Source organism: Saccopteryx leptura, chromosome 11 (genome assembly GCF_036850995.1).
Source record: "Saccopteryx leptura isolate mSacLep1 chromosome 11, mSacLep1_pri_phased_curated, whole genome shotgun sequence".
Classification (NCBI taxonomy): domain Eukaryota; kingdom Metazoa; phylum Chordata; class Mammalia; order Chiroptera; family Emballonuridae; genus Saccopteryx; species Saccopteryx leptura.
The window spans coordinates 68063253-68078779 of record NC_089513.1 but is presented as its reverse complement, the minus strand read 5'-3'; the positions used below and the strand labels follow the sequence as shown (position 1 = coordinate 68078779).

Here is a 15527-nt window from a genome sequence, read left to right as displayed (position 1 = left end):
AGCCTGTACTTGAATATAAACCCCAGTTAAAGAGATTAATTTCCTATCATAGTATAAATAATATTGGGGAGGGAAAAGGAGGTGCTGGCTTTGTGTTTCCTTTTGAAGTTTCTCACAGCGAGCTGAAATTTGTGGAGAGCGAGCACAGCAGACTCCGGGGATACTGTGTGGTTTATTTTAAGCTTTCAGTGGTGGTGTGTCTCACTCAGCCTGGGACAGTAAAAATAAATGAGTCCGAGATGACTAGTATGTTTTGTCTGCTGTAGTAATACCCTGTGTAATTGAATCTGTCTACCAGCCGATTATTTTCTTGTTGTCTGAAATTAGAGAGCATTATGTTTTCTGACAATGTAGGAATTGCTCTGTAATTAAAATATCGGTTGTCAGTGAAGTGAAAATAATGAAATTATAAGAAATTGATTGGTTTCAGCTGTATTACTGAATTCCTTCCCTCAAAAGTCAACCCAAGATCATTGATTTCTTTATAAAATAGCTGAAATACTGTTGAAGTAGTAATTTAATACTAAATCTTCACCTGAGATGTAAATAATGGTAGCATAGTGAGTCATTCACCTGTGGTGGCCAGCCTCCAAGATGGCCCCCAGTGACCCCACTCCTGATAGTCACGCCTTTATGTAGTCCCCTCCCACACTGACCAGTGTTGGTCTGTGTGACCAATAGAATACATCAGCAGTGATGGTGTGTCGCTTTAAGATTATTATTCACCAGGCTGGGGCTCCCACCTTGGTGTGTCTGTCTGCCTCTATCTCTCCCATCACTGGCGCTGTAGGAAGTCAGCACATGCAAGGAACCCAGGCCTGTGCCTCCAGCCATGTGAGTAAGCTTGGAAACACACCCACCAGCCCGAGTGTACCTTCTGATGACGGGAGTGCTGGCCGACAGCTTGACTGCAATCTTAGGAGGCACTGAGCCAGAATACCAGCCAGCCCCTCCCAGATTCCTGGCCTTAGGAAACTATGAGATAAAAAAAAAAAGTTTAAACTCAACTTCAGGGTAATTTGTTATGTAGGAATACATAACCAGTACACATGTCCACTAAAGCTCTTCTTTCATTCTTCAAATCTTAACATTTGTTCTTGGTTATTGTTATTTGTGCTGTTAAACCTGTCATCTATACAGTGCACCTGATTGAGGCATTAAGTTGGTTGAAAAATACTATATTCTGCCTCCTGTATTTCAATCCAGTGTTTGGTGTAATCATTGTATTCACTTTTCCCATTTTAAAATGGATTTAATTAAGCCTGGCCTGCGGTGGCACCGTGGATAAAGCTTTGACCTAGCACACTGAGGTCGCCAGTTCAAAACCCCAGGCTTGCCCAGTCAAGGCACATATGGGAGTTGATGCTTCCTGCTCTTCCCTCACCTTCAATCTCTCTCTCTCTCTCTCTCTCTTTCTCTCTCCCCTCTCTCTAAAATCAATCAATAAAATCTTTTTTTTTAATGAGTGTATTTAAATGAACTGTTTTTGACAAGGAGCCTTTTTTAGATTATTCCACAGATTCTTTTCATTTATGTGCAAAGCCACCAGTTTTGAACAACTTGCAATTTCTATGCAAGTGATTATGTAATTGCTGTGAAATTCTTCAACAGAAAACAGCTTAACAACTGTTCTCAGAAGTCAGACCTCACCAAACAAGCTCTCTATCCATTACTCGTACCTCAGTGATGCTTATTAATTATACAGGGTAATAACAATGTGGGTTTAAAAGAGTCCTATTGGTAAGGATTCGTTAACTATATACTCACACCAGAGAGACAGTTCTCAGCAGATCTGATGTCAAGGTCGTGAATGGTACCCCCAGCTCCTGCTCTCTCATCCTACTTTCTCCACGGTGTTCTGAAAAAGGAAAAGATCATAAAGATATTCAGGTTTCCAAGAAGTTAGTTTGTTTATTTGTTTGGGTGGGGTTGCCCTACTAATCCAATTTCAGTACCAGTAACCATTCCTTTACCATCACTAATCATACAGAAATGGTAACCATGAATTAAAAAACGTGACAGCTGCCTGACCAGGCAGTGGCGCTTTGGATGGAGCGTCAGACTGGGACATGGAGGACTCAGGTTCGGGGCCCTGAGGTCGCCGGCTTAAGCACGGGCTCATCTGATTTGGGCCCAGCTCACCGGCTTGGACCCAGGGTCACTGGCTTGAGCAAGGGGTCACTCGGTCTGCTGTGCTCCTGGTCAAGGCACATATGGAAAGCAATCAATGAACAACTAAGGTGCCACAATGAAGAATTGATACTTATCTCTCTCCCTTCCTGTCTGTCTGTCCGTATCTGTCCCTCTCTCTGTATCTGTCACACAAAAAAACAGTGACAGCTGTGCCTGGATGGCTCAGTTGGTTAAAGCATCGTCCCAGAGCGGAGAGGTTGCCAGTTTGACCCCCAGTCAGGGCACATAAAGGAACGGGTCCCTCTTCTTGTCTTTCCGTTCCTCTCTCACTAAATTCATTAAATAAGTTTAAAATAATAATCATAAACGTGACAGAAAAGTGCAATTTCAGCTTCTTAAAGCATTTTTTCCCCTCTTCCTTGTCCACTTATTTATGTGTTCATTGGTTGACTGTTGTATGAGCCCTGACGGGATTGAGCCCACAACCTTGTGATATTAGGACGACACTCTACTGCATCCCAGTCCGACATTCTATCCACCGCGCCACCGCCTGGCCAGGCAGGACGACACTCTAACTAACTAAGCTACCCAGCCAGGGTGACACTACTGTTTTTTAAAATGTAACTGAAAACTAGCTTTTTTGCTTTATACTGTCACTGATTTGTGTGTGTATGTGTGTGTGTATGTGTGTGTAAGAGAGAGAGACAGACAGACAGACAGATAGGGACAGACAGGAAGGGAGAGAGATGAGAAGCATCAATTCTTCATTGTGGCACCTTAGCTGTTCATTGCCTGCTTTCTCGTCTGTGCCTTGACCAGGGGCTACAGCAGAGTGAGTGACCCCTTACTCATGCCAAGTGACCTTGGGTCCAAACTGGTGAGCTTTTTGCTCAAACCAGATGAGCCTGCGCTCAAGCCAGCGACTTCGAGGTTTCGAACTTGGGTCCTCTGCATCCCAGTCTGACGCTCTATCCACTGTGCCACTGCCTGGTCAGGCATCACTGTGATTTTTAAGTATAATAATAAAATGTAAATAGATAATTCAGAAATTGGTCTTGTCTTTCTCCATACTAAATGGACTACAGCTTATTTTGAAATTTTACGGAAATTTTCCTTTCTAATTTGAAGCTGAAAAAAATAGGATTCTTTCGAGTCCCTCCCCTCTTTAACACACACACACACACACACACACACACACACACAGTAAGGTAAAGAAGGTGGTTAGCAGTGACTTAAACAAAATGGATTTACCTTTTTCTATTTCCAAAATACAAGTATTATCCAGATACTCCAATTAAGTCATCTTTTTGTCAAGACAAAGTAAAACCCAGTGCTTCTAACTCTGTATTGAACATCTATCAACTTATACCAGCACAGATTAGTAGCATAGGCTGTGATTCCTGGGTCTTGAACTTGGGCTGTTTAATGAAAAAAGGAGGCATCAGATTTTCAGCACTAAAACATACTTCTGTGTTAAAGAAACATCATGCTTTATTCTATTTAGGGTGTTTTGATTTGTTTGTTTTAGCATAGCCATTGAATTGTGTATTTCCCTTTTCAAATGGGTTCCTACTTTGGATGGTGGTTATAAGAAAATATAGTCCCTGATGAGAAAATTTTTAATTGGTAAACTACAGTAATTTTCTTAACTAGATTTCATTTGAAAGTTTAAATTATGTGGTGCTTTGCTGTGGTTTTTGAGAAAGCTATCTCAATGCCATATTAACACGTTTTTGTGAAATGTCTCGGGCAACTTTTAATGTCATGTCTTAGAGTACTTGCTATTGTCATTCTGTGCACCTGCACAGAACCTGTGATGCCCATGGAGGAAGTACTTCACGTCCTTCCTAGCAGAGGTAAGAGAAGCAGGAAACCTGAGAATATCATTCCGATCCCTTCCTGACCCTTGGACCCGACTGGCACCCAGGCCCGAAGCCTTAGACCAGACTCCAAGCACCAGCCCACGTCCCCTGCCCACCTTCTCTCACCCTCAGAGCTCACCCCCCAAAGGGGACAGACAGGAGGATGCAAGTTAGCAGCTGAACAGAGACTGGAAGAGGGGGAGGCATGTGACCACAGGTGGAAGGGATTTTGTCTGCTCCTCTAGTTTTAAGTGCCTCTGTCCTCTTGACCCGCCGTATGTACACATCACAAATAGTCCTAGATTATCATGTGAAAATATGTTTAGTATACTTGACTTCTCTATAGCCACCTTGTTAGGTCTCCAAATATGTACTCACAAAATGATCGTGTTTAGCATATTTTAGAAATGCAAATGCCAAAGGTTAGTAGATTTATACTAACTCGACCACCTTTAATGTGTCACCGCTAGCAAATCCCCCTCCTTGACAGTTTTAAAAAGCAAAAGACCATGTTTTTCTTTCCCAGGCCCAACACAGAGGCACGTTCATTGAAGAACGCTATGGGAAGTACAACATCAGTGACCCTCTGCTGGCTCTGCAGCGAGACTTCGAAACGCTGAGGGAGAGGAGCGATGGCGAGAAGCAGCCAGTCTGCACGAACCCCCTCTCGATTCTCCAGGTGGTGATGAAGCAGTGTAAGAACATGCAGGAGCGCATGCTGTCCCAGCTGGCCGCCGCCGAGAGCAGGCACCGAAAGGTGGGCGCGCCCGGGCACGTGGGCCCCACACACTCCTGGGAAGGCTTTATAAATAATGCCTGATAGTTCTTGTCAGCTGCCAGTTTTCACAGCAATCGACTGGACGTTCCACAGGTATCAGAAAGCCCGTTGGCGCACCGAGGAGCCAGGAGATAGGAAAGAGAAGACAGGTTGTTGGAAATGTTCGATTTAGGGAGTGTGCCAGACACAGTCAAGACCGCATTCCTTCCTGATAGGCCCTGGGCCTTGTTGTGTTTCCCCTGCTCCCCATCATTCAAGCAGACGGGCTTGACCACGCTCGCAGCTGAAGGGGGTGTTCTCTGTTTGCTTACTTACGTGATAGATAAAAAGATGAATAGGTATTTGGAGAATGAGAGGGAGAGGGGGAGGAGAGAATACTGACCTGACCAGAAACATACAAGCCAATAGGTTATTTTCATTTATTTCTGGTTTTGAGTTTCATTGCATTTTATTTCTCATGAAACCATAAAACTACTGTTCTACCCTACTACAAAATTGTGTGTGTGTGTGTGTGTGTGTGTGTGTGTGTCTCTCTCTCTCTCTCTCTCTCTCTCTCTCTCTCTCCCCCTCCAGGTCTTCTAGCCCCTGATTAGGAAGGCAAACCGTGCTTTCCTCAGCTCTTTGGAATTCTAGTGCTTATGATTTTATTCCCCGTCTTGTCATTTACTGCTCTGATTTAGCCTGTAAAACATGCTTGGCTAGAATCTGCATTTTTCTTTAAACTGTTGGTTTAGATCTATGCCAACAATGGGGGGTCATCGGTGGAATTACTACGAAGCATTTATTCTGAAAAATCGGATTAGTAGCTGCAGTTTGATTACTTTTATGTTTACCTGCATTAGAGAGCCTTCTGCCTAAAATGCATGACAAGTTGCTTAGGCTTAGTTCTCGCCCGTTGGTTTTTCTGTCCCGTCACAGAGTCCAAATGAAAGGCAGAGTGGAGGCTCTTAGCCATGATGAGCCCCAGGTGTTTCATGATCCCCCCTCTCAAAATATACAGAATGCCAAAAGCTTATGCATTTTCATAGAAAATGACATTTTTCCCTATATCTTTAATTGAATTCTCAACATTGTCAAAGACCCAGAAAAGTTTCACCTCTGGTCTGCTGAAGTGACCTGAAGTTGGGCCCCAACTTAGAAGGTATCAGTGGATCTGAGCTAGCTGCCTTTGAACTGAGAGGGTGGGGTTCCCACATAGTCCTCTAAGATAACCCCACAGCCCCGTTTGGTAGGCAGGCCTGCACCCTCCTCAGGCATGAGGTAACTGAGCTGGGGGAAGGCTGGCTGGCCGGCTCCCACGGAAGGGGTAGTATCGGGATGATTTGTGGCTCTAGGTGATTGGGGAAAGGAAGAAATTAAAAATAATTCAAAATTCCTGAAGACTGTGTTGTGATGTAAGTGTCTGTGGGTGTTAACTATTTTAAACCAACTGCCTGTCTAATCTTGAGTGTCCTATCAAAGTAGCACATGACTTCTGGAAATCAAGTAGCATCAAGAGGCTTATAATGACGGTGCTTATAGTCCCAGTTTGCCTGAGAAAGTCCAGTTTCTCCTGTCGCCTTGGCATGGTTGCTGATGGTATATACCCTCTTTGACTCTCAGAAGCATTGTGGTTTGAACAGTGAATTACATAGTAGCTCTTATTGTGAAAAATAGAGTTCCCTAGTCCACCTCTTCCATTCCTGCTCCTCAGTAGTCAGGCAACCACATTTTCTAATAACCATTTATTTTGGTAGAGCGCATCAATATTTCTAAACCATATACAGCTCTCTCGCTTTATCAGTTTTAGACAGTTACTTCTTTTGCTGTAGATGGATTTCATTTTCTTCCACCACACCTCCCTTTTCTCTGCGCCCCTTCCATCTTCCCCCCAAAACATACCTCTCTTTCCTCACCCCTGTTCTCTGTCATATCTGCTCTTCCCAGATCCTGAGCCTGTCTAGTTTGTGTCTTCAGAGGATAAACATCTGCTTATGCCTGGGCAGTAGATGCCTCACTGCTAACATTCAACGTATGAGAATAAAGTTGAGAGGACAGCCCCACCCCCTATTCCCTGTCCCAGGTCACAGCTGTCCTCTGCACGCCCGCCTCCAGGTTCCTCATCTCTTCCAGCTCTGAAGGGCAACCGACCCTCACCCCCCCCCACCCCCATACCAAAGTAGCTTTCCCTCCTCCAGCCTCCTCTTTCTTCAGAGTATTATTTAAATTCCTTGTCTGCTCCAGTCTCTCTCTTTGTCTTTGTGGGTTTATTCTTTTCGTTGCATTTTCTCTAGTTTCAGAGGGCCGTTGGGAAGGAGAGGAGATGATCTGCCGCCTTTAGCCAAAAGTTTGTCTTTCTGTTCAATTGAAAAATTTGATGTTTTTTTAAACTGGAAGGAAGGACACCAAAATGTTTTCACTTGTGTTTAAAGAGGAGTTAGGCCTGACCGGTGGAGGCGCAGTGGATAAAGCGTCAACCTGGAACGCTGAGGTTGCCGGTTCAAAACCCTGGACTTACCTGGTCAAGGCACATATGGGAGTTGATGCTTCCTGCTCCTCCCCCCCTTCTCTCTCTCTCTCTCTCTCCCTCCTCTCCATAATGAATAAATAAAATCTTAAAAAAAAAAAAAAGTAAGTTACTAAATTAAAGAGGAGTTACATGTCCTGGAAAATTTCCTCTCTCCATTTATAAGAATTGTTATTGAGAATAAACAAGGAGAAATGGCCATGGGGTGGTGGTGGATAAAGTGTAGACCAGAACGCTTAGGTCACAGGTTCAAAACCTGGGCTTGCCCCATCAAGGCACATATGGGAGTTGATGCCTCCTGCTCCTCCCCCCTTCTCTCTCTCTTTATCTCTCTCTTTATCTCTCTCTCCTCCCCTAAAATGTATAAATGAAAATAAAATTTTAAAAAAGAATAGTGTGTAGGTAGTTACAAGCAGGGTTAGGTGGCAGATGTCCCTTTCAGTTTGCATTTTCCTTAAAATTGGGCTTAATCCTTGGGCATCAGGGTAAGTGGAATGGGCAGGCAGGTTAATGAAAAGCCCTGTGAAAAATCTCCCCTTCAAATCCCAGTACAAAATGCATGCTATTAATTAATTGAGCAAGGCACAGTTAGGATGCCAGCCATTTGAGATGTCTAATTTCAGGCCCCTCTCCGTGACTTGCGCGTTTGAGGGGCGGGGCCCGAACGTTCCGCCTGCCGCGGTCCTGTCCTGTCTTCATTACCTATCCCTGTCCCCTAGTGCCACCAAACTGCCTGTTTCCTGGACCTTCTGTTAATTCTCCAAAGCCTTCACAGCCCCTGCAGCTAATTAATCAGTTCCTGCCCTCTGCTTACAGACTGCTCTGTGTAGACCTCAGAAAGCGTGCACCTTGTGGTTTTCTAGAGCACAGCTCGTCTTCCACCCCACAAGACAACGTGCTCCGTGGTGGCCTGGCTGGGATTTACTTCTCTCTCTAACTCTGGAACTATCTGAGGTGCTCAGTTAGATAGGCACTTAGCATTTAACTGTATTATAAGTGTAATTCCTTGATATTTGGCAATGATTTTTTTTTTAATTCTTTAAAGGTGATCCTAGACCTTGAGGAAGAAAGGCAAAGGCACGCACAGGACACAGCAGAAGGAGATGACGTCACCTACATGCTGGAGAAGGAGAGAGAGCGGCTGACCCAGCAGGTAATTACAGCAGGGCCGGGGGTTTGTAGCAGCATTTGCCCAGAATAGCATTTCCAGACTGTTTGGCAGGGTGTAAATTGGTGTCACTCAAAAAAAAGGGCTTTGTAGTCAAGTAAGTCTGGGACGTACTGGATTAAACAAAGGTAAACAGGTTTCTAACTTTGATGTCTGAGACCCTTTAGTATGCAGAAGCACAATACAAGTCTGTTAGCAAATTTGTATTTTCTTTCCTTCTTTTTTTTTTTTTAATTGAGAGACCAGAGGCAGAGACAGACTCCCACATGTGCCCCAGCTGGGATCTACCCAGCAAGCCCACTAAGGGACGATGCTCTGCCTGTCTGGGGCCACAGCACAAAATGGCTCGGCAACTGAGCCATTTTAACGCTTGAGGCGGAGGCCATGGAGCCATCCTCTGCATCCAGGGCCAACTCACTCAATCCATTTGAGCCATGACTGCGGGAAGGGGAGAGAGAGAGAGAAGGGGGAGGGGTGGAGAAGCAGATGGCCACTTCTCCTGTGTGCCCTGACCGGGAATCAAACCCAGGACTTCCACATGGCGGGCTGACCCTCTACCACTGAGCCAACTGGCCAAGGCCTGTATTTTCATAAAATCTTTTTTAATATATAAATCACTCACTGTGGGACTCTATTGTTCCATAGAATACACTTTGGGGGATACTAACTTCAAACACTCTTAACTTTTTTTTACTTAGGACTCCAAGCAAGAAATACATGTTACATCACAACCTAGTTATACACACACAGGCCTGAAACAAAAAATCTTGAAATCATACTTAATCCTTACTGCTTACAATACACATTGATGTTTTCTCTTCTATTTTATCTCAATTGGTTCTCCCACCCATTAATGGGTCTCAAAGTTGGAAAAACACTGACTAAAAAATTCCTTCAACTCTTCCCTTCAAATGGGATCAGGATAAGGACTGAAACAAACTGCATCTGTATAAAAACCATGACTTGAAACGCAGCTCTTAACGTTTGTTTGTTTTTAAGACCAGAAAGAATTATTACTGAAGCTTTTGTTTCAGCAGCATTCATCCAAAGTCTGGTTCGTGTGGCTTTCTGTTTTCTGTTTTGACTTACTTCTAATCCTCTGAACTCTCCACACATCTAAACACAATGATGGTTCACACTCCCACTGACAACCCTGAGACTTTGTAAGAGCTAGAGGTGCCCCCTAAATCATCAAAGAAAGATTACATTATAGCGTGTGCATTTTTGTATTAGGCGCCATGGTACTTGAGAAGTATTTGCTCTAAGCACATGGCCTGCGTGTAACCCCGTGTGCCAGGAACAGCCCGCCAGGGCCGGCTACTTAGAACACTCAATAAATATATCTTGGGTTTTCTGCTCTAATCAAGATATGTGGTGGCATTCTTTTCCTAGCTGGAATTCGAAAAGTCCCAAGTGAAGAAGTTTGAAAAGGAGCAGAAGAAGCTCTCCAGCCAGCTGGAGGAGGAGCGCGCCCGCCACAAGCAGCTGTCCTCCATGCTGGTGCTGGAGTGCAAGAAGGCCACGAGCAAGGCGGCGGAGGAGGGGCAGCGCGCCGGCGAGCTGAGCCTGCGGCTGGAGCAGGAGCGGGCGCGCGTGGGCGAGCTGGAGACGGCGCTGGCCGCTGAGCGCAGGCGCGGCCTGCAGACCGAGGCGCAGGTGGAGAAGCAGCTGTCCGAGTTTGACATCGAAAGAGAGCAACTGAGAGCAAAACTGAACCGAGAAGAGAACCGGACCCGGACTCTGAAGGAGGAGATGGAGAGTCTGAAGAAGATGGTGAAAGACCTGGAGGCCTCTCCCCGGCATAGCAGCTCTAATGAGCCACCAAAGAAACCGGTAACCACATCGAGAGGCACCGTGACGGAGCCTCCCCTGCTAGTGTCTGTGTCCTGCCAAACGGAGAGTTTTCAGGCAGAAAGAACCCACGGGAGCAACGTAGCCAAGGCGACAACCACTGGGCTGCCCGGTCCCACCACTCCTACTTACTGTTATGCAAAAACCAATGGCCATTTTGACCCAGAGATGCAAACTCCCAAGGAGCTGGTGACAGGCGGCAGTGTGGAACACCAGCTGCCTTCGCGAGAGAAACCTGTGGGGCTGGCCCAGGAGAAAGCAGTGGAGAACGGTGGGCGTCCCGTGGGCCCCGAGAGCCCCGTCCCAGCACCGAGCCAGCCCCCCTCGGGGGGCAGCTCCCTGTCCCCCAGCAGCACCGCGCCCTCCTCGCTCACGTCCTCGCCTTGCTCATCGCCAGTGCTGACCAAGCGCCTGCTGGGGTCCTCAGCCAGCAGCCCCGGCTACCAGTCGTCCTACCAAGTAGGGATCAACCAGCGCTTCCACGCGGCTCGGCACAAATTTCAGTCCCAAGCAGATCAGGACCAACAAGTCAGTGGCCTGCAGAGCCCGCCCTCCAGGGACCTGTCCCCCACCCTCATAGACAACTCTGCCGCCAAGCAGCTGGCCCGGAACACGGTCACTCAGGTGCTCTCCAGATTCACCAGCCAGCAAGGGCCCATCAAGCCCGTCTCTCCCAACAGCTCTCCCTTCGGCACGGACTATCGAAATCTGGCCAGTACTGCCAGCCCAAGAGGTGACACCAGCCATTCACCTACTCCAGGGAAAGTGTCCAGTCCTCTGAGTCCCCTGTCTCCAGGGATCAAGTCCCCTACCATCCCCAGAGCTGAGAGAGGAAACCCACCACCCATCCCCCCCAAAAAGCCTGGCCTCACTCCTTCTCCCTCCACCACTCCACTGACCAAAACGCACTCCCAGGCGCCCTCTCTGACCACCGCGGAAGACCTTGCGAGCAGCTGCTCTTCGAATGCCGTCGTAGCCAACGGCAAGGACGTTGAGATACTCCTGCCGACCAGCAGCTAGTCCCTGGGAGGGGGTCTCCACATTTGACATTCCATCTGATTTCGTCCAAGAGCTCAGAGTCAAACCGTTAAGTCAGATCATGTTATTTATTCTGATAGTAGCTGCAACCATCTGTATAATACATTTAGTGTATTTCACCATTTTGTATTTTCTTTTTTAAGTAGAACTTGAGTAGTTTGGATTTTTATGACTCACCTCTTTGTATTATAAAGCCAGAGGGCACCTCAAAGACGTCTCAAGCTCAGCAGTCACCATCGTGCTGTGACGGAGGAAGCTAATTGAGTACCAGGTGGTGACTTGCTATCTATTTGGGGACTAGAATCACTCGATACTCATTTTGAATTATGCAGAAGTGGTTCGTGCAGATTTTTATTCCAGATGAACATGTTTTAAAAAGTGCCTGAAATAAGACTGCCATATGAATGTGATTCTGCAGCACAAACACAAACGGCTCGTTTAATTGCAGAAAATGAGATCCTCTGTGAATTCTGAATGTTAAAAACCAACACTGCTTTTAATCCTCTTTTACTGTTTTTAATACTTACAAGCTGCATAAATACAGTGGAATCCTAAAAGGTGGGGATGATCTCTTTAGAGCCCATGAGAAGCCCTCCTGAGTATGAACTAGGTGAGGCGCTGATTTTCTTCGACTTTTAAAAAATTAAGTCACTCCCAGTTTCCTGCATAAATTCTTGAATAGGATGAAATCACATCTCTATTCAAAAAATGTCTCCAGGCATCTACTGCTGTGTAAGGAACTTTGGATTCCAATTGCTCTTACTTGAATAGGAACTGGTTACTCATTCTGTATACAAGTTTTGCAACAGAATGAGATCTTTACTCTGTAATCAAAAAGCAATAACTTAAAACTCACTCTTTGTACTATTATGTCAGATTATATTGGTTTTACCAAATTGTGACACTTAATCTCCAGGCTGCCAGCACTTGGTGTCTATATCTGTGGAACCAAATTAACTTTTGCCTAAAAGGAAGTATTCATTTATCTGTATAGATACATACCCCTTTACATGTTTAACATACACACACTTAACACATAAATATTAGTGTGATTATATCTTTGGAGTTTGCAATATAGCATAAAGGGTGAGTAGAAATGCATGTTAAGATTACCTACCAAAGCAACTAGATGGGTCTGGAACCCAGTCAGTCAAAGGAGCAATCTTGTCCACAAGGAGGTGGGGGAAATTTCACATGAAGTCAGGTCTTCAGGTTCCTAAAAAGGCAGAGCTGAACTAACCCCAGTGTCGTAAAACTGATCGTGTAAATGAGTGAAACAGGTCACCCCGGCAAGTGGTATGAGACAGCCGGAAGCGGTCGGAGCTGGAGTGAACTGGAGTGCCCACGTCCCGTGGAGAAGGTCCGTCCACTGCTGTGCAGCGCCAGCCGCTTGTTCCATGCAAGAATCCAAACCAGGGAGGGTCACCAGCTGCCCAAATTCTTATAAAATCCAGATTTTCATTTTTAAATATCAAGAAGTGATTTGACCCTAAGCCTAGCCCTAACCCTAACCCTAGCCTTAATCCTAACCCTTACCCTGAAATAAAAGAGAAAGAAAAAAAAAATTTAAACACTGCTAGTTAAACACTTCTACAGCCGGATTTAGCCCAGAAGCTACCAGGTTGCAAACTCTTTCATTCTAGTAACTTAAGTCATTTCCATCATAGCAAGTTTGTGAGGACAGATGCCTCCAGACTTTACAACTTGTAGGCTAGTAGAACAAAGTCCAGAAGATGTAATGACTGTGCCCCTCTTCCAAACAAGACTGCTCATAACCCACCTATAACATAGTGGTTCTACGATTTTGTGTCCATAGGGATGGACATCATACATGGTGTCCAGAGATGGTGTCCTCACATTCACTCTTCTAGCCAACATCTAACCAGCCGCCCCTGACCTGCTATCATTTAAGTCTCTTTCCTCTTAATCCATCATGAGTTGATGGAAATTAATCCCGAACTCCCAGGGGAGCATATGGTGTCTCCACAGCTTAAGGTTTGATTAAGGCCAATACTCAGAAATTAAAAACTATTCATGCCCCTGGGAGTATACCAAGCAGTGAAGGGGGTATCTTAAACTGCCCAAAGCAATCGTGCACTGAACTTGATTCCCACGCATAGCTCAATGAATGGTGTTGATGATAAAATAGCTGAACTTCCTAAATAGAGAGGGCTGCAGTCCCATAGTGCTCTTACCTCTCCTGCTTTAAACGGTAATCTTAAAAGTTGCATTGTGCTCTTCCTTTGTTTTGGCATAGATATATAGAGAGAGAGATTATGAGGAAGTTTATTTCTTAGGAAGTGCACTGAATAATGTATTTCTTTTACAGTGTAATATGGGGAGGGGAAATGAAAAAGAAATGTGTATTTTTGCTAGTTGCCTATCTTCTGAGATAAATAAGCACAATACTGCAATGGATCCAGTAATCCAGTTAGGTATTATAGATTAGTATTTAAGTTTGCTGTAGACTGTGTGTGCTAAGTAAAATTCCATGAGTCACAGTTCTGGTATTTAACCCATGTTGCAAAAGCTGTGTTACTGGTCAACACATTCCAACGATGTGCAACACATAACGCAAGCATTACCTAGTCACTCACATTTGTAAAGCAAATGCACCATGCAGAAGTCTTCATCCATTTTTATAGCAGACTACATTAAAACAAGTTAAATCACACTGTCTGGGGGACAAAATAGTCTTGTTTGTACAAAGTGAAGAGTGTTGCCCAGCCAGAGCCTGTTCTGTTTGGGAAGAAGCAAGTGATGTGGAGGAAGCATTCGTTCATGGCTTTCAAAAACCAAATGAAATCAGTGACCCACCCAGGTTAGACCCCCAAAAGGAGCTGGGACACTGGTTTTTTTCTTTAAGCCTTAAACTGACGGAAGCCTTCACAATATCCAGTCTGTAACTGTAACCATTTGGAGGTTCTGGACCTTTTGCAAATCTAAGAAATATAGAAAAATGGATATGCTTATGTGCAAATTTGGTTGGCTTCACAGGACTCAGACCCTGAAGCCATCCATGACCCTAACTTCAGATGCCTGATCTGCCTCCTGCTTTACTAGTGATTAGTGCAGGCGTCCCCAAACTACGGCCATGCAGCCCCCTGAGGCCATTTATCCGGCCCCCCACCGCACTTCCGGAAGGGCCACCTCTTTCATTGGTGGTCAGTGAGAGGAGCACTGTATGTGGCGGCCCTCCAACGGTCTGAGGGACAGTGAACTGGCCCTCTGTAAAAAGTTTTGGGACCCCTGGCAGTGCATCCCTCCTCTCATCCAGTGCTGTTGCTGCTACACTGTTAGAAATGCAAGTTGTAGCCAGACAAAAGCACTTGCAAAATCCTTTGATGTACAAAAGATGTTCATACTGTGGATGTTTACATATCTTAAGTTTCCAGCATTTAAGCCAATTGACCGTTTCAACAAACACTAGGCATATCCAGTTTCATATAACAGTGTGTCCCTAATGCTGCCTTGTCAATTTGTGTGTGTGTGTGATTTATAAAGATTGCATCTGATGCTTAGTGTTTGAAACAAAATTTCAAATATCTTTTGGAACATCGGATATATTTTCATACCCATGAGTCAGAGGTAGGCAGTGAGCATTGTTCAACAGGAGCCATTCTAATGTAATTGCTATAAAACTAGTTGAGAAAATTTGAGAACTTATATGCAGCCATCTGCTCACATATCAGTGGCCAATTCATTGGTTAAAAGAAAAAAGCAGAGGAAAAAGGAGACGGAGCTAGTGGTTCTCAAGCTTGACTTGCTTCAGTGTCACCTGGGAAGCCCGCTACAGACACGGTTCCTGGGGAGGGCCTAGAGGCCTGCGGATGCAGATGATCTGAGGATCACCTTTGTGAAATAGTGCCTCATAGCTGTCACCAGTTCATTCACAAGAACTGGTTCTTTTGCCTTTGATCTAAGGAGCCATCTTAAGTTCCTGAGTCCAGTGTGCCAGAGGCAGTGATGTTCAAGTCAAGAGTGTTTGCCTGGGTCCTGCACTGTGTTAATTTCACATACATATCACTTGACTGATCTTCACAGGCTGCTGTGAGGTATTTCTAGCCCCAGTGTGTGAATGAGGTCACTGAGGACCAGAGAGTTGTACAGGGTCCCTAGGAAGTGGCAGGGCCTGGATCTTAAACCCCAGTGCTGTGCTCTTTCCACTCCCCTGAGGCTTCTGTGTTGCTA

The 15527-nt window shown here is 45.3% G+C and overlaps 2 protein-coding genes across 3 annotated transcripts in view; one reads left to right on the top strand and one right to left on the bottom strand.

Moving 5' to 3' along the window:
* CTTNBP2NL (CTTNBP2 N-terminal like) overlaps positions 1-14010 on the top strand; it is a 51737-nt gene extending 37727 nt beyond the window's left edge. For both annotated transcript variants that reach the window (XM_066352858.1, XM_066352859.1), the window contains 3 exons: positions 4522-4752; positions 8325-8432; positions 9840-14010. In XM_066352858.1, coding sequence (XP_066208955.1) covers positions 4522-4752; positions 8325-8432; positions 9840-11318 — 1818 coding nt within the window. In that variant the 3' untranslated portion in view covers positions 11319-14010. The remainder of the gene's footprint in view (positions 1-4521; positions 4753-8324; positions 8433-9839) is intronic.
* The window catches only part of ST7L (suppression of tumorigenicity 7 like), a 149510-nt gene continuing 135766 nt past the window's right edge, over positions 1784-15527 (bottom strand). The window contains exon 15 of the mRNA XM_066352861.1: positions 1784-1858. Coding sequence (XP_066208958.1) covers positions 1835-1858 — 24 coding nt within the window. The 3' untranslated portion in view covers positions 1784-1834. The remainder of the gene's footprint in view (positions 1859-15527) is intronic.